Raw genomic sequence first — 25,501 nt, 5'->3', positions numbered from 1 at the left:
AGCCTATCCACAGGCTCTGTAAGCCTTCGCCGTAAGACCGGACGAAAACTTACATGCCTTGGACAGGAGACGTGGATTGCCCAGCCAGGAGGAAGTGGACACTGGACACAGTTGCATCGCAACGGCACGCTCCACCGGCGGGACATCCACATACCCCTTAGCCACTCCGCCATCGAGGGTGGTGAGGAGGGAGGAGCCACTAGGACAGCTTCTGGCACTATATGGTGCCGTCCACGTCCTAGTGAGCTCCTCTTGCCCTTCCAGAAAGAATGGTACCGGGTAGGCGCGGTGAGAACCAGCACGGCCCGCCAAGAGAAATCAATCGTCCAAACGGGAAGGTTCGGGACGTGGTGGAGGGTTCCACGCAAGCCCGACCTTCTCGGCGGCCCGTGTGTGCACCCGCTTCCTGTTTATACCCGCGCTGCGGGGCAGGACGTGTGACGCGATTCACTCAATCCAAGTCGAACGTGAGCGACTGATAAGGAACTAATGAAGTTCATTCTCGTGTTACGCAGCACGTTTAAGCTTCAGCAAGAACCAATGAAGTTCATTCACGTGTTACGCAGCACGTTTAAGCTTCAGCAAGAACCAATGAGGACTGGGCCAGGATAAGCCAGTCGTCAAGATAGTTGAGGATACAAACACCACGCTCGCACATGGGTGCAATGGCCGCCTCCGTGACGTTTGTAAAGACATGGGGCGACAGGGACAGCCTGAAGGGTAAGACTTTGTACTGATATGCTCACCCCTCAAATGCAAAGCGAAGAAATGGTCTGTGTCGAGAGAGAATCAAGACATATCGGTGTCCCTCATATCCAGCAGGTTGAGCCAAAAGTGGCGTTCCTGGACCACCAAGGGAGACATCGCCTGACCGCATAGATATAAACATTAGATGTCGCCTTGGGGTTCTAAGCATGCGTCAAAACCGCCGGGTCTTGTCATAGGAAGTAGCTAGGTAACGCTGAATTCAGGGATGATGCCGGACTTTTGTGCTACGTATGGATGTTCACACGAACGAAATCTAAAAACCAGACAGCAAGGGATTACATTTCACAAGATTGTGAAATTTTGTAAATTTTGTAAATTTATAAAAACTGGACTCTATAATAAATACATGTCTGACCGTTGGAACGAACCAAGACTAGAAAATCGCATTCATGACGATTTATGGTGATTTTATTTCCGTTAGACCTTTTTCTACATTGACGCTGATGAGGGGCTCCCCTGTTTCAAGATGGCGGCTCTATTGACGCATTCGTTCCAATGAACTAACGTGTGGTTTATTTCGTCAGCGGGAGGGCCCTGGGCCTGGTGGACCTGCAGGTACGCCATGGCATGGAGGGCGGAAGCAGCCTATCCACAGGCTCTGTAAGCCTTCGCCGTAAGACCGGACGAAAACTTACATGCCTTGGACAGGAGACGTGGATTGCCCAGCCAGGAGGAATTGGACACTGGACACAGTTGCATCGCAACGGCACGCTCCACCGGCGGGAGATCCACATACCCCTTAGCCACTCCGCCATCGAGGGTGGTGAGGAGGGAGGAGCCACTAGGACAGCTTCTGGCACTATATGGTGCCGTCCACGTCCTTGTGAGCTCCTCTTGCCCTTCCAGAAAGAATGGTACCGGGTAGGCGCGGTGAGAACCAGCACGGCCCGCCAAGAGAAATCAATCGTCCAAACGGGAAGGTTCGGGACGTGGTGGAGGGTTCCACGCAAGCCCGACCTTCTCGGCGGCCCGTGTGTGCACCCGCTTCCTGTTTATACCCGCGCTGCGGGGCAGGACGTGTGACGCGATTCACTCAATCCAAGTCGAACGTGAGCGACTGATAAGGAACTAATGAAGTTCATTCTCGTGTTACGCAGCACGTTTAAGCTTCAGCAAGAACCAATGAAGTTCATTCACGTGTTACGCAGCACGTTTGAACTTCAGCAAAAACCATTGAGGCTCATTCTCGTGTTACGCAGCACGTTTGAGCTTCAGCAAGAACCAATGAGGTTCATTCTTGTGTTACGCAGCACGTTTAAGCTTCAGCAAGAACCAATGAGGTTCATTCTCGTGTTAGGCAGCACGTTTGAGCTTCAGCAAGAACCAATGAGGTTCATTCTCATGTTTCACAGCACGTTTGAGCTTCCACAAGAACCAACGAGGTTACATTGAATACTTGAAAAGAGTTCCAAATAGTAGGTTAGTTTATATTACATTTTTAATTAAATTTACATGTTTAATTTAACTAGTGATATTTGACTAAATTGGCCCCTAACAGAAAGGCTTGTAATAGGAGTCAATCGGTGTAACCGGTTACACCATTTGACATTTCAGTTTAAAATCAAATTTGACAGGCATTATCGTGGACACCTAAGTAATCATGTGGCCTTGGTGGTAATATTTAAAATGTAATTTTTAAAGTTAATAATCATTTTTATAATAATGATGAATTATCAACGTATTCCAAGGGTCATACCATTTGACATATACTTAAAGGGATAGTTCACCCAAAAATGAAAATTCTGTCTGTAATTACTCACCCTCATGTTGTTCCAACCTCGTAAGACCTTCGTTCATCTTCGGAACACAAATTAAGATATTTTTGATGAAATCTGAGAGCTGGATCACTCCTCCATAGGCTTCTAAGGGATTGAAACTTGCCAGCCCCGAAAAGTTATTAAAAGACATCGTTAAAATAGTCCAAGTGACAACAGTGGCTCAATCTTTAGTTTATCAAGCGACGAGAATACTTTTCGTTCGCAAAAACAAACAAAAATAACTACTTTATTTCAACTATTCATTTCCTTCTCTGTGGGCCTCGAGTCAGTTCACTAGTGTAATAGCGTAAGCTTCTGTAGTTGTACGTCACACGCATCACACACATGACCAACGTCAGCCAATAGTGAGCCTACGTGTGACGTAGAACTACGCAATCACACTACGTTAACTGACTAGAGGCCCACAGAGAAGGAAATGAATAGTTGAAATAAAGTCGTGTTTTTTGTTTGTTTTTGCGAAAAAAAAGTATTCTCGTCGCTTGATTAACTTAAGATTGAGGCACTGTAGTCACTTGGACTATTTTAACGATGTCTTAACTTTTCGGGGCTGGCAAGTTTCAATCCCTTAGAAGCCTATGGAGGAGTGATCCAGCTCTCATATTTTATCAAAAATATCTTAATTCGTGTTCCGAAGATGAACGAAGGTCTTACGAGGTTGGAACAACATGAGGGTGAGTAATTACTGACAGAATTTTCATTTTTGGGTGAACTATCCCTTTAAGAATACCTGATCATACCCTAAAATTGTCAAATTATCTCACATTTTAAAGAGAGTTAATAACATCTGATCTGCATGCAGCAGTTAGATTCACCGGGACTGTCTCTGTGATATAATTTCCTGTCACATGGTCTTCTTACATAATAATAACGAAATTACTCCTTGAATGGCCCAGACACTTCAGGAATTTGACTTGACTCATGATTCCCCAAATTAATTATAATATTCAGAACAATAGTGTTCCATTTACTTTTATTTACTGTTAAATAGTTCTAATGTAAGATTATGCCAAACTAGCTGATGGTGTTTTATTGAGAATTTCACCTTTTTTAAACAAGATCAATTATTTTGTACAAAGTTTTGACGGTTACACCACTAGACATTTTTGCAATCACCCCCAAAATATTCTCTCAAAATGAATTAAACCAATAAAATTCAGACTTCAAAGAAAAATTTAGACCTCAAAAAAGAGAATGTATGCAAGTAATTTGATTTTTTTTTTTGAAATTTTAACCCTATTCAATTTAATTAAACCATATGGACACAAAAAAATGAGCGTCACGTCATTGACCCATATATTGTTAAACAGGTTATCAACTAATAAATATGCTGAATATCACACATTGTAAACGTAACCACCAAGTGTGTTGAGTAATGTCGTATCAGACCACCCTTCAAAATAAAAGTTCCCGCACCGCTTGAGCTTGTTGTCAACTTTGAGCTTAATCTTTAATTATTTGGCCTACCAGTTTTACATCTAAGCCGAACGGACTACGTCTTTTTAAAATGGAGTTTGTTAAAGGCCGGAAGGTATGAACGATCTTACTATTTGTTAGTTTTTCATAAACGTTGGTTTATCATCATGACTGCGTTGACATTAGCTCAGATGTCTGCTATCTAGAAATCCCATATGCTGGTGAACCCGACACAGAAGAGCTGCTGAAAGCTGTTGACATCTAAACATGCGTCACACTGACCTTCTACATGTTATTTGACATGTAAGGCAGTATCTAAGTTTGAATTAAAGTTTGCATGATGTTCACTTCAGTACAGCTGACTGCTAACCGAAACAGTAACGTTAACGTTACATCTCTATTACGACAACAGTCCTGCTAAAATATACCATTACCGATGAACTGTTAAAATAATAAACTAGACGTTTGTAATATACGGTTTGGAGCAAATATATTAAACTGTATTTTTAACCGATTGTGACATAATGCTGTTTACTGAGTGGTGTAGTCTTTAACTTCGTTTTGCTGCGTCATTATTTTTCATTTACACATGGATTCAGCATCGTTTTTAAACGCATATTTGTGCACTATATTTCAGCTTGTGCGTGTTGTCTTATCACCAATCTGTCCTTTGAACCTGTTTCTGTGCTCACAGATAATCAAGGCTGGAGTTTTTGATCCTCTGAAGTTGTTTGATTCATAGCCTTCCACAGCAAGACAAAATGGAGGATCATTTAAAAAGGTAAATATAAGTGATTATATGAGGCACCTGTCTTTATTTTCCAGTCAAAGAAGGCCAGCATTGAGATTCATCAACATAATATTATTTTTCCAAATAAGCAAATTCAGTGCCCCCAAAAGACTGAGATACTAAAAATGTAATTGATATAATTGAAATGGCATTGCATAATATAATAAACTATCAAATAAGTGCTTTGGGGAAAATCCTAGCCACAATTTAACTAGGCCTAAATTAAACCCCGGGAATGAACCTAAAACATGGCCATGAGTTTGTAGGAATCAATTCTTCATTTATGGCCACGATATGGCTTCGTGTGCCATTTTGAAAGGCCTCACAGGTGTTTTACCAGGTGTTTGAAAGGTCTAACCACATGTGTACTTTATCTTTAGTCCAGCTAGCCAAACTTAGAAGATCCAAAAAGGCTTTTTAATCGTGTTTTTTGGGGGTGGGGGTTCGTCTTGTTTCATTCATCATATAAAGTGATTGTATCCTTTCACAGGACTTGATTTAAAGTGCGTTGATTCATTTTAGATCTTGTACATTTTGGTTACCTGGACTTTCAATGAAGGGACAGAAACCTCTCAGGTTTCATTACAAATATCTTAAAGGGACAGTTCACCCAAAAATGAAAATTCTGTCATCTTTTACTCACCCTCATGACATTCCAAACCCTTAAGACTTTCGTTCATCTTCTGAACACAAATGAAGATATTTTTCAGGAAATCTGAAAGTTTTCTGTCCTTCCATTGACTGCTATGCAACTACCACTTAGACGCTTCAAAAAGTTTATAAAGAAATCTTAAAACTAATCCATATGAATTGGATTTAGTCCAAATTGTCTGAAAAGACTTGGCCGCTTTATATGGTGAACAGATTGAATTTAGGCTTTTATTCACATATAAACATTGATCAGCAAGCATAAACAGAAGCTCACTTGACTCACAAGAACAAACCTCTTGCATAAGCTCAAAGTTTCTGCGTAACACGAGAATGAACCTCATTGGTTTTCGAACATCGAGCGTGCATGCTTGAGCTTCCGTTTACCACAACTGATGTGTGAGTTAATGAATTTTTAGAGAATAAAAGCCTAAAATCAATCTGTTCATCATATTTTCATCAGCGATTGTGTCTCTTCAAAAAATTTGGACTTGAAACCACTCAATTCATATGGATTAGTTTGACAACCTTATTATGAACTTTTTGAAGCGTCAAAGTTTCAGTTGCATATCTGTGAATGGAGGGACAGAAATCTCTCAGATTTCATAAAATAAATCTTAATTGGTGTTTCGATGATGAACTTAAGTCTTACAGGTTTGGAATGACATGAGGGTGAGTAATTAATGACAGAATTCTCATTTTTGGGCGAACCATCAATTTAAATTGTGTTTTGAATATTTACTTATTCAAAGATAAGACTTATGAGTTTAGAACAGCTTGAGGGCGAGTAAATGATGACACAATTTTCATTTTTGGGCGAACTATCCCTTTTTCACTACGATTTGACAGCATCGCAATATTCCTTGTCTTCATTTTAAACTGTATATCATTTGATTGAATTGTCTAACTGCATTTTGGGGCCACTGTACATCAAATTGCAGTGAAGTATAACAGTATGATACGAAAATAGTATGATTTTTATTTTTTTTATTACACCCAGAACTCCATCTAAAAACACCACATGCCAGTTATCACCTGAGGACTGGTTCAAGAAAAGGCAGAGATCAGTAGACAATCAGTATGATGCGGCACAGAGAATGCACGGCTACAACAGCAGCTTTCACACCAACAAGAGCGCTGATCTCAAAATCCACAGTAGTTTAAAAGCAGGCTCAAACAAGCAAACTGGAAAGGTCTGATTCTAGTATGGCCATTTGGATGATTAGCATCTTTATACTGTTGCGCATTTAAAAGCCTAATGAAGTTTTGCGATCTTTCAGATGTTGAAGGACAACAGAGCTGAGCCTTCCTCTCAGGACAAAAGACTTAGCAGGAGACAAACAGACAGAGGTGCTAATTCTTTTCAAGAAGCCTTTTGATAATAATTTTCGGATTAAATCGTAATCAATTTGAATCTGTTTCCAGGTTACCGAGGGACCAAACCCTCCCCAAACCCCACTGAGAGAGCCAAATCCGCCATTACATGTAGTGGCACATTTGAAATGAAACTGGCTGATTTCCCGGAATTGGGTAATATCACACCAAGCAACCATACAGCAGCTTCCCTGCACCAGGAGCCAACCGTATGCTCTAGTGCAGTCATGCCAGCAGAGTGTCAGAGTTCACCAGCACTCATTTGCAAGGTAACTTTCATGGATGATGGTTTGATCCAAAGAACACATTGTTCTTTTAAAGCACAAGCTGTTTTCTAACAACTTCACGGTCTCACTGAAGCGTGGCAATGTTTTTTGTTAGAATGTACCGAAACGAAGAACCAAGTCTGCACAGCAAGTCCCGTCCAGTGGAAAGTGTGACATGTCATTAGCTGTCAAAGCAGGTAAAGATGTGCAAACATGCTTCAGAAATCAAAATGGACCCTATTTATTTCCCTAAATTCACCATGAAATCGAAATAGACCATTCTTATTTTTTTATGGAATATTGAAGTATGTATTATACATTACTTATCTGTGCACATCATTGTTTTTTTTAAGTTATGTGCCCTTGTAATCTTTAATCAAAACCCCTCCCACTTGCAGCGACATCTCTTCTGTTCTCTGATGACGTGTTTACTGGCGCGAGGACAGGATAACCTGTCATTCACATGACATCACAGCAATAGCAAACCACAACAATCTAATGACCCAATCAATTCCAGATTGACAAAATTAATTCCCAACCTAATTTTTTTCTTGTTCAAGAAGCCATTTTACTCAAATATATATGTAACAATAGGGAAGAAAACACCATCGCAACTTCTGTTTCATGCCAACTTAACAATACTTCTTTTTGTTTGTTTTTTGCACAATTCGTCAGTTCATGTTATTGCAAGGAAAATAAATAAAATGAATATTCAGTTTCATCTCACTGGGAAATGTATCATATTTCGGAAATGGGTTGTGCATCTTTTCTAATTAGATATTTACATTCAATATTAAAGGAATTAAATGGATCATATTTTCTTTAAATCCAATCTGATTTAGATCAGGATAGTGCAGTATCCAATCCCACTGGATCTTCTGCTCACTCCTGGGCAAACATTGCCTCTCAGCCTCCCAGAGTCATCCAGAAAATCCCCAAAGCCAACACATCTTCCCAGGTAAACTACTTCACTGTCCATCAGCATTTTGAGCATGTACTATTCAAAATAGACACAATTTTGCACAAATTTTCTGTGTCTAGGAGGATTTATCAACACAGCAAGTAGAGCAGAAAACAGAGAAGAAGAGGAGGAAGAAAAAGAAGAAATCCAAAACAGTATCTGAGAACACAGAAGAGACACTAGAGGAACATCTGATACAGCAGGAGCCACCGAAGTTTGAGGTAAAAACTGTTTGTCTATAGTATGTCACATCATATGATATTATAATGAATTAGAATTTTAATGTTTAAGTTGTTATTAACTGGTGTTTAAATCAGTGTCATTATTGTTGACTCAAACTATTAAATAATTTTAACATTGACATATTATTAACATTATATAAAATATTAACATTCTATTAAATAATTTTAACATTAACATATTATTAACATTACATAAAATATTAACATTAGATGAATAACTTAAAAATGCCTTGCCTTGGCAACTAACTGAAATAAGATGATGTACTAAAATTACTAAAACCAAATGTAATTTATTAAAGGTCTATAGACGTATAAAAAAATGAACAAAAATGCACAAACTCAAACTAAAATTAAAATTGAAAAACAAAGTACTATAATGGTATATAAATAATACTAAAATAACTGGTATACATTGGTTTTTGAAGCTTTTTTTCCCCACCGTTTTGCACTTTTAAATTTCTTTTAAATTTTATTTGTTGGAAAAATTGCTTTTTTTCACCCTACATTTTCTTATGTTTGATTGTTAACCTACATTAAAAGTATAATGGTGATTATCTAAATGTTGTTTTTTGTAGGATGAAGAGGAGTTTCCAGACCTGTCTCTTGCATTTGTGAGTTTACTCTTTTGGCCTGAGCACATTGTGATGCCAGCAGTTCAAATGAAATGTTTGATATGCACATGCTTTATTGTATCATCTGTAATTACATTGATTCAGGAACTCAAAGGACATTCAGAAGCACAAAAAGAGCGATTGTCTCTACACCCAGGGATAAAACACAAAGCCACTACACCCGCTTATGCCTCCGGTGACGCTAAGAAAACACAGGTTGGTGTCTGTTTCCAGTGCAAATTTTTAAACCCTATCAAAACAAAACACTCTGTCCATCATGTATAAGGGTGTACAGTTAAATCTGATTGAACTTCACAATAACATGTAAAATTAATCACTAAATGATTTTTCTGAAAAAACAAGGCAGTCGCACATTGTAATTGATTCTTATCCCATCTTATCTCATCAGACTAGTCAGAAAAAGTCAAAGGTTCCTGTACAGCTTGACCTTGGAAACATGCTGGCATTTCTTGAGCAGAAGCAACAGTCTCAAAAATCCAAACAAGATCAGCGACCAGTAACACTTTCAGGTAAGAAATATAAGTGGACACACCTTTTTTTTTTTTTGCTTTTCTGGTTGGTGTAATGCATTTAAAGGGATAGTTCACCAAAAATGTAAATTCTGTCATTATTTGCTCATTGTTCCAATCCCATAAGACCTTTGTTCATCTTCGAAACACAAATCAAGATTTTTATAACGAAAACTGAGAGATTTCTGTCCCTCCATTGAAAGTCTATTCACCCAAAACACTGATGGTGCATAAAGAGAATGTAAAATTAATTCTTATGAATCGAGCGGTTTAATCCAACTCCTCTGAAGAGACACGATCACTTTAAATGATGAATATATTTAATTTAGGCTTTTATTCACATATAAACATTGGCTGCGTCCAAAATCTCATACTCTCTTAAGTAGGTACTTATTTTGAATACGTAATTAATTCATGACGGCTAAAAAAGTATGTTCTATATAATATGACTGTAATACGGACATACTACATTCGCCATGTTGTCATTATCATTGGACCTACCAGTGTCAGTTACAACGCTTCACTGCCATTTTCTCCCGTGGCCTCATGGGATAGTAAACTGTCCATTGGATGCACACTTCAGAATCTCGCCAGAAGTAGTAGGTCATCTGGGTACTTTTTGCGGAATCTTTTATGAGTTCTGTAAATTCGGACATAATACTTTTGTCACATACTGTTTTTCGCCTACTATATAGTAGGGAAGTATGCGATTTCAGATCCAGCCATTGATCAGCAAGCAAACAGAAGCTCAACCGCACTTGCTTTACGTGCAAGAACAAACCTCATTGGTTCTGGCAAAAGCTCAAACGTGCTGGCCTGACACGAGAATGAACCTCATTGGTTCTCGTGCATCAAGCAAGCAGGTTTGAGCTTCCATTTTACCAAATTTGAGCAATCTGCTTTATGTACATTTGCTGATCAACGTTTATATGTGAATAAAAGCCTAAGTTAAAATCTGTTCATATAAACTGATCATTTCCTTTCAGAAGACTTGAATTAAATTGCTCAATTCATATGGATTATTTTCCCTTTCTCTTTATGAAAGCTTTGAAGCGTCAAGAGTTCTTGGTGAATAGACTTTCAATGGAGGGACAGAAATCTCTCAGATTTAATTAAAAATATCTTCAATTGTGTTTTGGAGATTTAAATGAAGTCAAACAGGTTTGGAACGACATGAGGGTGAGTAAATGTTGGCAGAATTTTCATTCTTGGGTGAACTAACTCTTTAAAGACTTCGTAGGACACCATGATGTTAGTCACCACATTGAATATAACAAATAATTTTGCCGATGTGTTAGTTGGAGGAGCTCTACCTGTAGTCCACAAAGAAACTTCAGTTCAGAAAAAGCAATGGCAGCAAGAGAAAACACCGCACAACCCGCTGGACTCCACTTGTCCCTTAGTGAAGAAGGGAAAACAGCGAGAAGTTCCCAAGGCGAAAAAACCAACACCTCTCAAAAGAGTGAGTCCAGTGTCCATTTAAAGGTGCAGTGTGTCATTTCTGAGTTACTGGTGTCATCAAACAGAATTATCATTTGTATTCGGTGCTGCTATTAGTGCAGAAATCACGCACCTTTTAACATATTTTTTTTTCCTGTGAATTTGTTGAATCTCGGATTTTGATCAGCATTCCAAAAGATGTTTTGCATTTTGAACATTTGAGGTCATTCTTCGGGAGAGAGAGGAGAGAAAACAGAACCGCCTGCTGGAGGAGAGAGACCCGGCCCGAGTGTCCACTGAGGCTGCTGAAAAGGAAACTAGTAATAGTGAGAATCCTTCTGAAACAAGCCTGCCTGACAATGACCAGCATCTTCTCCCAAGAATGAAAAGTATGGAAGTATGTTCACAATCTGTATCAGATATAGATGAGAACCCTGGACTCGTTGGTACTGAGGAGTCAGAGTGTGACCAGCCTGGTTCGCCATCTGATCACAAGTTGGATGACAGTGTGTCAGCAACACTAAAATCCTGGAATCCCAATTCCAATCCCAATCTTACCAAAATCCACAGCAGGAAGTTCAGAGAGTAAGAAAATCATGTTATGTTTTGGTAGTGGTGGGCGATATGACCAAAATCGTATATCACGTTATGAGTCTTTTTATTACACTATAACGATATATATCACGATGATAGAGTCATTTTTGCTTTAAGGTTTTTGAAATATCAAAATTTGAGATACCATTGACATAATTTCATAATTCTTGTCACCAATGTCAATATCACAAACTAATACTAGCCTAACTAAATAAAAAAAAACTCAAGCTTACTGAAGACATTCAGTGATAAAATAAGAACAAATAAATTAATCACAAGCAATAGGACAATTTTTCTTTTTATAAAAGAACAAAGACACAACTAAAATAGTCCTACCTGAAAAACTTCAAGCGCTAAATAAGGAATGCTAAAATAATTGTATAAAGTTATCAAATGTATAAAAAAAAAACACTGCGTGGTCTTCACTGTGTAAATTAAATATACAATATACAGTGTAAAATTACAGCAATTACAGAATGGGCTGCTGTCACTTTAAGAGCTGCCCGGATCCATTATACAGTTACACATGCATTTCCTTTCGCAACTGTTTACGTTCACTTAAGGCATAAATGAATACTTGCAGAGACAGGCATTTTGTGCGAGTATATAACCATTCATGGCCAATAAAGCGTCAAAAATAAGTCAGTTTAGTACACGCAGCGGCTTCACGTGCTCTCAGAAACAGACAGCACGTGAATATAGCAAAATGAGTTGTCTTTTGCTGCTTACTGCACTTCAACGGTTTATAATCACTTGTTTTTAAACCATAACGCTTAAAATCGCACGCAAACGTTAAGCTTTTGTGTAACGCACACAGCACAGCAACATCACACACGCGTAACTGCGATAGAGGCAATAGTCCAAAATCTCTATCGGTTCACAAATTTCTACCCGTTGATCGTGTCTACCGGTATATCGCCCACCCCTAGGTTATAGTTTTGTTTCTCAAAGATATGCAAGATATGTTCCCAAAAATAAATCAATGTCTGGGTCCTGAAATTCACATCTTTTCAAGTGATGGAAGAAAATAAATGTAGTAATAATAATAATTGTTATTAATTTGTAGTTAACATAGTTTTCTTCCATTTCTACAGCTACTGCAACCAAGTGCTTAGAAAAGATGTAGATGAATGTGTGAGCAGCTTACTGAAGGAGCTGGTGAGGTTTCAGGATCGTCTTTATCAGAAAGACCCCATGAAGGCCAGGATGAAGCGCAGGCTGGTCATGGGCCTACGAGAGGTGCTGAAACACCTCAAACTCAGGAAGGTCAAGTGCGTTATCATCTCGCCCAACTGTGAACGTATACAGTCCAAAGGTAGCGTGAACTTGGCACAAACTCACATTTCAATTCACGTTGCAGCTTGTATGTTGTTGCTGATTGATGGCCTGTTGTTTTAATGTAGGAGGTCTAGATGAGGCTCTTCACACTATCATTGACACATGCCGGGATCAAGGTGTCCCGTTTGTGTTTGCCTTGTCGAGAAAGGCGCTGGGCCGCTGTGTTAATAAAGCCGTCCCCGTCAGCTTGGTGGGAATCTTTAACTACGATGGCGCACAGGTGAGTACTAGAAGTTTCTGGTTGGAGTTGTGGGAAATATCGTTGATTTGTGTTAAGAATCTTGAGTGGCATTACTAACAATTTAAAATAAGTCGGCATACTTAACTTGATTGTATTAATTCAGTGAATTTTGCTGATTCCTGTACATGTAATTATTTCATGACCACAGGACCTTTATCACAAAATGATTGAGTTATCAGCCGAGGCCAGGAAAGCCTATGAGGAGATGATTGCAAATCCGGAGACAGAATCGCAGGAACAGCAGGAGGAGCTACAGGAGGTGGAGCCGTCGGGAGAACCTTCTGGAACAGAAGAGCCAGAGTACAGTACGTCCTAATTAAAAACCTAAAAATAGTGTGAATTCATTGCTTTTGCGTGCAATACTGCGGTTTCATTATCCTCTTACTTAACTACTCTGTTAAACGACTCGTAACTGTTAAATGTGTAACTTATTTGCTTTGTTTATAGGTATGCCAACCATGATTAGCCCCAAGGGTTTTTGTCGCACTGTATCAGTGATTGACAATATGTGTACAGATATTGTGTAAGATCTACACAAAATAGATTAAATTAGATTATTTTAAACAATGTGTGCTCTAAAATGAGAACTGGAAATGTGAATTCTCTGGAATTGACACATTTCTTAACTAACAAGGGCCACAGTGAAATTAAAGTGCCCGTATTATACTATTTTAAAGGTTCCTAATTTTGTTTCGGAGGTCTCTTGCAATAGGTTGACATGCATCCAAGGTTAAAAAACACTTGCATCTTTTCAGAATACACATTGCAGCTTCACCGCTTTTCTCACAGTAGCTGAATTTACATGGACCCTAATAATCGGATTGTAATCGGACTATTAGCACAATCGGGGATATAAAAAAGTCATATGTAACCACGTCAATCGGAATGAATTGGTGAGATACTGATGTAGAGGGATGGTTTAAACCTTTTGTAATTTGATCGAGAGGACATGTAAACGCTTGATTTAAAAAAAAAAAAGACATTTATTATCATTAGCCTGCTTTTGCGACAAGATTTATGCATGCGCTTGAGCGCAGAATAGGCTATTCCTTCATGCACCCAGTATTTAAGCAGAAATTAATATAAATGTGCAATTAGTCAACTAATTGCTTAAATGAATGATTACTAGTCGACTAGAAAAATCTTTAGTGTATGGCAACTCTTATCAATACATTTACTATAGTTGACATTATTTAATTAGTAATTTGTATACAGCTCTTTACATTAAATTAGTAGTTAACAATTAATTAATGAACTAATAAAATAATAAAACAAGGATTAAATTAAGATGCTAACTATAGCATTGCTTGTTCCACCACAAAAATAACTGTTTTTAAGGTGACAATCTGTTACACATTTGAAGATTTACTATCTTGAAGATTGTTATTGTATTGTATCTTCTGTTATGAAGATGATTGACATTTCGTTAATTAAAAAAATAAGCACATAATGTTGTAAAAAATAAACAACTTATGTTCTGTGTTTTGACTACTTTTTTGAATTTTGTATAATACTATCTCTTGGTAATAAAGATATATTATATATAAAACGTATATAAAATACATATATATATTAAAAAAAGGGCCTCATTGATTAATCTTGCCTGGGGCCCCCACTGTTTTGGTTAATCTCTGACCATAAGTCACATGTTAGCCAAATATTGATAAATTCGCTTGAGTTTTTATGGAAGGACTTTTTGAAAGCATCATTAAAGTGCTAATCATTTGTGTATTATGTTTTCACATAAAAATATGTAATGTATAAATATGATTTGCTCACTGCATTTTGTTTCACCCATTGGTTTTAATTGTTCTTTTTACAGTTAAAATCTGGAGGAAAATGCTTGAGAAAAATTACAACCACCCTTTCCTGAATTTCGAGGACCAGTTTTCATCCGTTTCCATTGGTTCAGAGCAGCTGCTGGATGATGATGAGGGAAGTTGATGGAAGTACATCGACGAATGAGGCAAAAAAAAAAAAATGTTTTGTTTGTTTGCAGTGTCGAGGTCATGCTTAGTGACACGGAAACGGATCCGCTACAGTGTGTCCAACCCCATGTGAGCCTCTAGCACCTTGTTGTGAGATGTGTCAGGAAAAGCTTGAAATACCAAATGTGCCTATCTAGAGGATTTTATCAAAAAATGTAAACATATTTTCCTGTGACCTGGAATGGTTTATTAAATCAAGAGGCAATACAGCTGAAAATGGCGAACAGCCCTTGACTACATATTTTCTTATACTTAGTTTGATGTTTCCACAGTGTGAATGGTGAATATTTTTGCAAATAGCCAATATCCATCTATTTCTATTCAAATGAGTGTAATAGTTTGATAAAAGCATAGGAATGATTTAAAACAGTTAATTTATGTATGTTTACACTTGTAAATCAAATGTATTTTGCTTATGTTGAATGCACAATTTTACTGATCATGACCACTGTTTGCAGCCCACGTATAACCATTATTGGCAGGTAGCGCTTTAATTCTGAAGGCTCATAAGCGAATGATTGTTACGACCGTGAACTGTTTGTGGGAATACCTCTCCCTCCTAGTCCTAGAACTTATTAAACATCACTTACCTAAATCATAGTCTACACTTTAAATTTATTAACCCTCCTCTGGCTGTTTCTCAACACTAGCTAATCCATTAATACTGAGTTCTTGAGGTGGTTCTCCTTAAATTTCTCAATGTGAGTTTAGCTCTATGTCTTTATGCTATCGACTGCAGTTAATAGGGAATGTGTGCGTTATGCAGTTGTGTAGTCGAGTTTATGGTATATTCAATGTAGCATAGAGCCAACAATTCACAAATTCATCTGGAAGTAACACTATTTTTCACATATTAACCGTTTGCCCTGCTTCTGTGTAGTTTCAAAATGTTGACCTTGGGACCAAAACATTGTGATTGTGAAGGTTTTAGAGTTTTCTCCAGTATTTGCAATAAATTCATTGCAATAAATGATCTGTTGTCGGAACTCTATTCATATGGATTACTTTTACGTCTTCATGAACTTTTTGTGGTGTAAAAGTTTTGCTTGCCTGGACTTTCCCTCAGGATTTATAAAAAATATCTGTATTTGTGTTTTGTAGAGGAATGAAAGTCTTATGGGTTTGGAAAGATATGAGGGTGAGTGAATGATAAGAGAATTTACATTTTTGGATGAACGAACCCTTTAAATTTCATTGTCAAATGAAACAAATCATCACGTCTATCCCTACCACAAACATCTGACTTAGGTCTACAAATTTATGATATTGGCTACTTAAGAATGTGAAAAGAATGTTAACTGATCTGGAATAAACCACCAATTCTTGGCCGAATCAGATCTCTGACTCGGAAGTGTTGCTTTTTTGTTTCATGAATTTCACTAAGAAAATGTTCAACTTTTTGATTATAACTTTTTTTATTTTAGCTTAAGACATGAAATGCAAAACTGGTGTTTATTGAAATGATACAAAATAAAACAATTCCTAACCTTTTAGCAAGTGTCTCTGGACTTAAACCGCATTCCACATGCCATTATCAGTGAAAGAATGTGAGGAGCTCATGGTAGAAACAACAATGCACCTCTGTGCTAACAATTATTTTACACAACATCATATTCATCAAACGTCTTGAGCTCACACTGTCACATCACAAACAAAATGAATGCAGTATATGTACCACAATGGGTGGTATAAAAAAAAACAAATGCCTTACATTCCAATTTAAACTAAACAAAAAAGCTGCACAACAGAACTACAATTTTCTTTCAGGCTGAACTGAATGTTTGTCCTTGTGTAGTGTTAAGTCAATGTTTGACTTAAAGTAACTCTTTACTGCTGCACTGCAGACCATAAATGTCCCATGGTGAGACCAGCTGACACGTCTACGTCTGCCGCCGTAACTAGCTCCTCTGAGGCGGTCCATATAATATATATTTTCTAAAACATCAAAGACCTGCCAGACCATTCTGGGCTCACTGCCCTGTGTTTGGTTAAGCTTTGACAGCAGTTAGGCTTTGACAACCCTTTCGTGCCAGTGCTTTACACAGATCTAATCTATTTTAGTCTTAATTCTTGCTATTATCTTTATAAGTTTCCAAGTTCATATAGTTCTAAATCAGAAGGATGCATTCACAGTTTGCTTAGGCAAAAAAACGAGTAAATGTTGATTGCCATTTTAACATTAAATCAGTGTTAAATCATGATTAAATTAAGCATAAATAAAATGGATTGTGAGCAAAATACAAATAGTTGATCTAGTTCAATAAATAGTATACACAGTAAAATCATTAATTGTTTTGACCAAAGAAATCTCACACTTTTTATATTCATAGTATCATTGTGAATAAATATACAAAAGGCGCTTGTCTGCATATTAACTATAGAAATGCTTAACAACAATCAACTTTAAAAGATCCTAAGCAGCAAAAGCATTAAGAAAAGTGCCAGGTCTTTAGAGAGAGTGGTGAAACTCCAGTGTGGTGTTTTGTATGAGGTAGTAGGTTGAAACCTTTCGAGAGGTTTAACAATTAATATAATAATCTTTAGTGGGGTATTTTTTTAACAGCTGTTGGTCGATGTGTAAAGGTTAAGAATGATGCTGTCTTTTAATCTCCTTTTCGACCCATTGCTGTAGCTGTAGTTGTGCAGGTTGACATACAACACAACAAGGGGTGCATTTCACAGTATTGATAGCAAACTATGGTTGCAAGTTTTGTCGTTACCAACTTAGTTCAATGATTTGGTAGTTCAAAAATTGTATGGTTGGAAGTATGGCTCTCAACCTGTAGTTACAAGCTAGTTTCTTGTTATAAATGTCATTGACTTAGATCATGCTCTCGAGCAAAATAAGCAAGGTAATGTACTACAGTCTATATCTTTAATTCCAAAATAAAGTGGCCGGTGAGTGTATACAAATTTCAGAGTGGAAATTTTAGTTTGGAAAGAGAATGAAAGCACAGTTTTTGAAGTGAGCATGAGTGAATGTGCTCTAGCATCCCATGCTTGAATCAAACATTAGGAAATAAAGCAAACTAATGGCAAACTAAAATACTGATTTAGTCCTCAGATGCCATGTTCGCTATTCCCAGCAATAGTCTCAAATTACTTCAATCATGAACCGATTAATTAGCAGAATATTATTACTTCACACAATTCTAGATTGTTGAGCCAACGTGGTTCCGAATGACAAAATAGGGGTTTTGGGAAACAATCATGACTAGCTAGTTAATTTCTCCAATGATTGCATTGTACTATGGCAGTTAAGCAGCAATTTATATCATTGTATGGGAAACGCACCACAGATTTCTGAAATAACCCTTCTCACATCTCTACTAACAAAGTGCTTGGTAGTCTGAACAGGACACTACAAGACAATATAGTCCCTAACCTCTAAAGTTTAAGTCACAATATAGTCAAGATCCACTTGAAATGTTGTCACGGTTTCCATGTATCCCAGAGGTTCGATGACACCTCCCGTTTCCTCAGCTCCAGAAGTTTTGTCACATTTGGCTTCTTTGTGTCCCTGTACAGGGATGCTTTCTTGTAGTACAAGGATATTATAACTGTTAACCTCACTGACCATACTGTAGTCCTCCCCTACCAGGGGCTTTTGGTCTCGTTTCTCTTCATCAACCTCAACGTACCCTGTAAATCCACCAGGGGTGATGCTGACGTGCTCACATTTGCTATCAGAGATCATTTTTGTGTTTTGGTCCTGAGCTTTTACTGGCGAGCCATTGGAATCAAGGTGAAGTCGTTGTTGAAGATCTTCAAGGACACTGATGGTGGGACTTCGCTGTTTGGAGACAATCCCAGGGTGAGATGTTTGCCCCTGACTGCTGTTCCATGTGATCTGGATGCTGATTTGTGCAGTTTCTGCGGGACCGTTTTTTACCTTTTGGTTCTCAAGACGAGCTTTGCTGTCAAACTCCATTTCCTCATTATAGTCAGAGACCACGAGATACTCCACCTGACGGTCTGAGCTCTGGGCTATTTGGGGATATCCCAGAGTAACCAGAGCACTGAAGATCTCCTCAGAGTTCCCACTCTGTGAAACGAGAAGTAAAATGACCTTTGTATTTTGGCACAGCAGTTTTGTGGGGTCAATTCATTGTCAGTTGTAAATGTTTATTTTTTTGTGACCATGATAGAGCGAAGAAGAAAACCTCAGTACAGATTGTTTTGTGAAACTTTCAAAATGTAATACAAACTTCAGTTAAAAACGATAATGGATTTAACAGCAAACCCACAGCATGGCAAAGGGAGTGTTTACATTAACTCTAAGTCTTAAAGTGCCACTATTGTGCTTTTTCAAATATTACCTTTCATGCAGTGTGTAATATAGCTGTCTGTGCATGTAAACGATCTGCAAAGTTGTAAAGTCGAAAGTGCACGATAAATAAAGTTATTGTCTCGCAAAAGAAGAATCGACTGATTCGGCTAAACGAGTCGTCCGGAATTCCAGTCTCACTTCCGTGAGATATACGTAATGCGGTAACACATTTGCATAATGTCCGCCTATGGTCTTCACTGGCTGTACGTATCTACTTTGACCCAACCTAAAACACTGTAGCTGGTTCATGTTGTTAACATGTCGAGAAGATGCTGTTTTCTGAAAATACAATTAGAAATATACACATCGGTTTGTTGATGGACATACACTTGCTAATGGTGATGGTGAGGAACTACAGTTCCAACATCTCATAATGTACCTCAAACTGAGTAGGGCATCACTGAGAAATGTTCTGCTCAGGTCGTCCTTGCGATGGAGTTTCAGGTTAAATAACTAGTTGGTCCAATGTTTCATCAGCAGACTCGCTTTCGGATTGATATTTTCAAATTAAATCGTTACCGTCTTTACAGTGTGTATGAGAACTGAAGTAGCCACTGGAGCTGAAATTCAGTTATGGTGATGGCTGTTTAGCTTTCGACACGCGCTATATGCGGAAGACCAATCACAACAGCATGGGCCGTCTGGCCAATCAGAGCAGAGCAGTCTCGCGGGAAGGAAGGGATTAAAGAGACTGAATCTTCAGAGAGTCGTTTGAGAATCAATGAAAAATGTGGTGATGTGCAATGTATATTATGAGAAAATAAATGTGTTTTTTGACCTTGGATGCATGTAAACATTGTAGGAGACCTCCAAAACAAAATGAGGAACCTTTAAAATAGCATAATAGGGGCACTTTAAAGGCACTTCATAGTAAATAAAACAGCACTAACATTATAAGTCAACCTCAGGGAAAATTAAATAATAAAGTAATGCATGATATGGCCCCTTTAACAAGCTAGAAATGCACAAATCATGGTAGTGTCTATTGTACCTTAAGGAGCTGAGTGTCTATGCCACTGATCTTCGGTTCTGGAACCAGTGGCAGTAAAAAATGCTTCACCCTAGAGAAGAATGCGAAAATGCAGAATTAACATATTTTTAATGTAAGAGCGGGCACAGTCTTATTTAACTTGAATGTGCAAGACTTTTGCTGCCAGCCGCATTTTGTATTTTTTATCATATTATTTTAATTTATTATTGTAATGAAACATGTTTAATAGCACAAATAGTTTTACGATTTACTACGCATTGTTATTCTTCTAGTTATTGACCTACAGTTGATAGTGAATCAGAAAACTGTGTTGAAAAATAAGGTGGATTCAATATTATGTTAATGTTCAATTTGTGTCGTGCGCATAATTCTGGATTCTAAAGGAAATCCTGGGAAAACTGTTATCTTTTATGCACTGTCATTAGTGTAAATCCATTTATCGTTATGATGAGGTAGGATGTCAAGCTCACTGTGTCATCTTCACAGTCAGCACTCCTGCAGTCAGAAGGAAAATTATGACAGTTAGAGTGACGGCAAGGATCATAACTGCATTCTGTGTGTCAGACATAGCTGCAAAATAAGAAACACAAAAACTTGTTTACTTCAATGTGTCATCATCATCCTTTAATGCTGTATATTCAGTTAAAGGGGTCCTGAGTTACAAAGCACAAAGTCCACTCCAAAGGGAGTTATTCTCTACATCAATAACTAAGCACTGTTTCCGAACTCCCTGAAATGCCTCGTTTGTTGTCTTCAGTTTTCTACCGGGAACGTCATTTATATTGCTAATTTATATACAGTAATTCCGGTCCAAAGCATATGTAAAAAAGGCCTGATGGTTGAATTGCATTAGTAGTGCGTCAAATGTGACATTTCCAAAACACACTCACTCAAAGCGGTTGACCAATCACAGTACACTAGTCCATCCAACCAATCAGAGCACTTTGAGTTTTTTCATAAAGCTGGGAACTAAACTGAGTGTTTTAGACAGACTGGAAAAAGAGATGCAGCATGATATCCAATAGGCTAATGTAAAAAATTTGAAATTTTTGTTTTTTTAACATTTAAGCCTGAAAACCTATTCTAGTAAGACTTTGAAAAAGGGCATAATAGGTGCCCTTTAAAATGTATCTAGAGGCAGAATTGTTTAAAAAATCTACAAAGTTATTTTAATTATCTTTATTTACACCTCATTTATTCTTTACTTTCCTGTAGCCTCCACACTGTTGTGTAAGGCTATAAATGCTCAGTAATGTAGAACAATGGCTGTAAGGTGTGAAAGATTGAGTTGCTGTTGCTGGTATCATCTTACTGTCTGGAATCTGGAAGAAAGCGGGTGGGCTCCATTCACTCCAGAGGCCTTGGTCTAGTTTGCAGCGCACTTGCACAACGTACTTTGCTCCCGGCTGAGGACTATAGATGCTAAACTCCAACTGTTTTCCAGCACCATATGACTACAAACACAAGAAGAATGTGTCTCAATCATAATTATTACATGATATCAAAACTTTGAAATGCAAAAAATAGCTTCTTAAAACCAGGGCCCCTATTATATGGAATATTTTTAGATTGTTAAAGAAAAGCCTGTTTTTATTGACCCCAAAGTTTAATATAAAAATGTTTTACAAATCATAAGAACATTTTTAAGAACCTTGGTGACCAAGAAACTCTTTGAATCTCACCTCCCAATTGCTGCTGTACGCCTCGTCCCCGCTGTTTTTTAAGCGAACTTCATATTTGATTGTTACCCAGCCTGAGCGGGTGTCTGCGTCATGGGGAGGCTGCCACTGAACCAGGAAAAATGGACTGTTCTTGGTCTGCATCAAAGTCACATTCACATTCTCTGGAGGGTGAGGCTGCACTGTGAGAAAGAAGATGAATCATCTTAAATGACATTCAACTGCACAGACACAGCGGTGGGTTTACCATTTTGGGGGGGGGGGGGCTAAGCAAAAGTCAGGACCCGCCATCACCTCACCATTAAGTGAAAAATATACTTCCACTTTCAAAAAGCTTACAACAGAAGCAGACACGTTGCATACACGTGTTAACCCAGACAGCAACATAGTGTTGGCCCAGATCCGGGGCACATCTGGTACATGTGGATACCAGATATGTTGCTGTCTGAGTATAATCAAGCGTATAACTGAGTATAACCCAGCAGCCTCAAGAACACTTACACGAAGAACTTTGCCTGTAGGATTTAACAGAAATATCAGCAAAAGCAACTTATAATATATATTCAAACCATAAAGACCATTAAACTGTTTGTTTAATAAAATATTCTTGTAAAGTGTGTATTTGTCTGTTTAAACGCAAGAGAACTCAATTGAATTCAGTATTCGCACACTACAGTGATGTGAATAAGTTAGGACACCCATGCTAAAGTTGCCTAAAAAGAGGACTAAAAAAACCTCTTTTGGAAATTGATCTTAATGCTTTAATTAAAAAAATGAGGATAAATCCAACCTTTAAAGACACCAATTTTCTTTGTGAATGAATAATGTATCATAAATAAATAAATGTTCTTCCTTAAAATACAGGGTGCATAAGTCAGGACACCCCTATGTTAAATTCCCATAGAGCCAGGCAGATTTTAATTTTTTAAGGCCAGTTATGGAAAGTACCCCATGCCAATCTCTAGGTATGATGAAGGGTATGTGATGATGTGGGGATATTTTAATTCCAAAGGCCATGGGAACTTTATCAGGATGCACAGTATCCTGGATCCATGAAATAACTGGCCTTTAAAAATACAAATCTGCCTGGCTCTATGGGAATTTAACATAGGGGTGTCCTGACTTATGCACCCTGTATTTTAAGGAAGAACATTTATTTATTTATGTACTGAACAGTGACAACAACCCATTTACTAAAAAAGGAAAGAGCTGAATAGGGTCTACATGGATGGCTATTCCTCATATGCTTCTTTTCAGGGCTCCAGACTAACTTTTCCACTGGTTGCACTGGTGCTACCAACTTTCTCAGTTGGTCACACCAGCATATGATTTGGTCGCACCTTTTTTTCTTTTTTTTTTGCTACATGCCATGGGATTAATCAATGCATGCTGATGAATAGTGGTATTAATGGACCAAGGCTAGCAAGGGTTTCTGGGTTGCAGCAGAAATACCTGTAATATATTAACTATCATTGCCAAATTTCAGGATTTTCATGGATTTTAGACTTTAATTTTAATCTGTAATTTTAAGAATTTTACATTTGAATTATATACAATCTATCTATTTACATTTGAATCATATTCTATCTATCTGTCTATTATCATCTTTCTATCTTTTAAAAATCATTAAACATTCAAATGTATGCATTACATTTTAAAAGATTACATTATTATAATGAACTGATACAGATTTTTCGTTATCAAAGTTTATAGTTGCAACAAGAAGCAGAAATTTCACACTCCTTACCTTCTGCATTTTATAATAATTTCCTTTTCCTCTGTTGAGCTCGACAGAGGAAAATATAACCGCTGAAAAGACGTAGGAGGAAGGGGCTCTGTGTTTCGTGAGACCATTTTTATATGCCCTAATTCGTGAATTCGTAATTGGCGCGTTTCACCATCAGTGTGCAATCTGACAGTAAAAGAAATGGACACAGCGACCCCATTGATTTCAACGGAGAAGACTGAAGCCCGATTATTGCACTTCCTGCCTGATGGCTGAGCGACTGCGCAGGCCTAAACTGAGCGTGACGACAGTCTGACAGTTGTAAATCTTCTAGTAGCTGCGCCAAGACAAATCTGAATCACCTAATTCCTCAAAAACGTTGTTGAAAAAATTTGTCCCGTTGTTTTTATGGACTCTCTATCTATGGGCTTCTCCCTTGACTTTATGCCTCTATGTCGCCCCGATTGCCTCATAGACAGTAAAAGATTGTTTGCGTGCTTCTCGTCCTGTCTATACTGTAATGTCTCTATTGTGCGACATAAAGTCGGGTGGTTATGACGCAATTGTTAGCCTGTTTTTAACGGCTTCTACGGGGCCATAATGTAAGATACAAAGTAATTGAGCCTTTTATACATTGTCGTGTTTATTTAGAAATAAATAATGGACAAATGAAGTCTATGGACGCCTCAGATGTAAAAGTTATTCGCTGTCAAAGTGACGCCAAAATGAATGGGAGTCAATGGAATGCTAATAGTAGGTGATGTTCTGCTACAATGGCGGCTCCCGCGAGGCTTCAACTTCCGGCTGATGGATTACCCCCTTGTGTGCAATGCGCGTGACGTCTACGTTCGTCAATAAATAAACTGCACGTGTCTTGTGGAAGAACATTGTAGACGGAACTTCTCTCGTTAATGTCTATGGCGAGTCACGCAGGCACACTGCAGCAGAGACGACCCCGGGATAAAATAGTCCGAATATAAACACTTATTATAGGCGTACCGTAGTGATTCAGAATAAGTCAAAAACACGGTTTGGAAAATGCATTCATGATGTAGCCTACTCGTTCATTTTAAACATAAGTTACGGACTGCAGCAGCTGATATAACGGCGTATTGCTCAAGCGTCCACTCGCACAAATGCGACCACATAACATTTTAACTCGCACATTCTCAAAAAATGGTCGCAGTCTGGAACCCTGCTTCTTTTACACAACCATTTAATTCAATTATATTTATAAAGCACAATTAAAAACAACAACAGTGCTGTACAATGTAGGCCTACTAGAATGAATTAAAAATACAATATGACCCAACATAAGAAATAATGAATGTAAAACAGGGCATAAAAAACAACAGACAACAAAAAGGACATCGCAAGTTGTATGCTAAAGAGAAAATATGTTTTAACTTTGGTTTGAAATATGAACCGTTGCTGCATTTATAATAGAAATCAGTAAACAGTTCATAAGTTTAGGTGAGGCTACGGTGAAAGCTCGATCACCCCTAGATTTTAACTTTGACAGTTAATAAACTCTGGTTGGCGGACCTATGAGTTCTCGCTTGATGTTTTAGATCACATTTTTCTTCATTTTTGATCAAATAAATGCAGCCTTTGTGAACTTGTTTTGAAAAAAAAAAGCATACTCTGAACAACAGTTTTTATATACTTAATGCGTTAAAAAGAAATCCCCCATGTGTTAGAGCATCGACCATATGCCAGCACATTCAAGCATCTTCAGTGGGATATTTGATACATGGCTTGAGTTTTGCAATATGCAAGACACAAACCTGTTC

At 37.9% G+C, this 25,501-nt stretch overlaps 2 protein-coding genes across 8 annotated transcripts in view; one reads left to right on the top strand and one right to left on the bottom strand.

Annotated features, from left to right (window-relative positions):
- The first annotated feature begins 267 nt into the window (after positions 1–267).
- LOC143739335 (selenocysteine insertion sequence-binding protein 2-like) lies at positions 268–16,475 on the top strand. Of its 6 annotated transcripts, XM_077231748.1 has the most exons (18): positions 3,934–4,074; positions 4,654–4,740; positions 6,398–6,590; positions 6,678–6,747; positions 6,823–7,040; positions 7,153–7,234; positions 7,880–7,995; positions 8,079–8,219; positions 8,816–8,851; positions 8,957–9,067; positions 9,261–9,381; positions 10,680–10,843; positions 11,045–11,147; positions 11,241–11,406; positions 12,510–12,730; positions 12,819–12,973; positions 13,143–13,299; positions 14,817–16,475. In XM_077231748.1, the coding sequence occupies exons 2-18, from the start codon at positions 4,721–4,723 to the stop codon at positions 14,936–14,938; spliced, it is 2,196 nt and encodes a 731-aa protein (XP_077087863.1). In that variant the 5' UTR covers positions 3,934–4,074; positions 4,654–4,720; the 3' UTR covers positions 14,939–16,475. The 6 variants fall into 6 exon arrangements, with proteins under 6 accessions (XP_077087861.1, XP_077087862.1, XP_077087860.1 ...); XM_077231746.1 differs by lacking the exon at positions 3,934–4,074 and adding an exon at positions 268–288 and having other exon boundaries at positions 11,045–11,406; XM_077231747.1 differs by lacking the exon at positions 3,934–4,074 and adding an exon at positions 700–720 and having other exon boundaries at positions 11,045–11,406.
- Positions 16,379–25,501, bottom strand: part of prlrb (prolactin receptor b) — a 16,846-nt gene continuing 7,723 nt past the window's right edge. For both annotated transcript variants that reach the window (XM_077231750.1, XM_077231749.1), the window contains exons 5-9: positions 21,986–22,164; positions 21,616–21,757; positions 20,774–20,873; positions 20,304–20,373; positions 16,379–19,027 (exon numbers count right to left, since the gene is read on the bottom strand). In XM_077231750.1, the coding sequence (XP_077087865.1) occupies positions 18,377–19,027; positions 20,304–20,373; positions 20,774–20,873; positions 21,616–21,757; positions 21,986–22,164 (1,142 nt within the window). In that variant the 3' untranslated portion in view covers positions 16,379–18,376. The remainder of the gene's footprint in view (positions 19,028–20,303; positions 20,374–20,773; positions 20,874–21,615; positions 21,758–21,985; positions 22,165–25,501) is intronic.

The sequence above is a fragment of the Siphateles boraxobius genome, unplaced genomic scaffold (genome assembly GCF_051911475.1).
Source record: "Siphateles boraxobius isolate OS27281-9 unplaced genomic scaffold, OSU_SipBor_1 16, whole genome shotgun sequence".
Lineage (NCBI taxonomy): Eukaryota > Metazoa > Chordata > Actinopteri > Cypriniformes > Leuciscidae > Siphateles > Siphateles boraxobius.
Note: the sequence above shows the minus strand (reverse complement) of the source record. Positions and strands in the feature narration are given on the sequence as shown.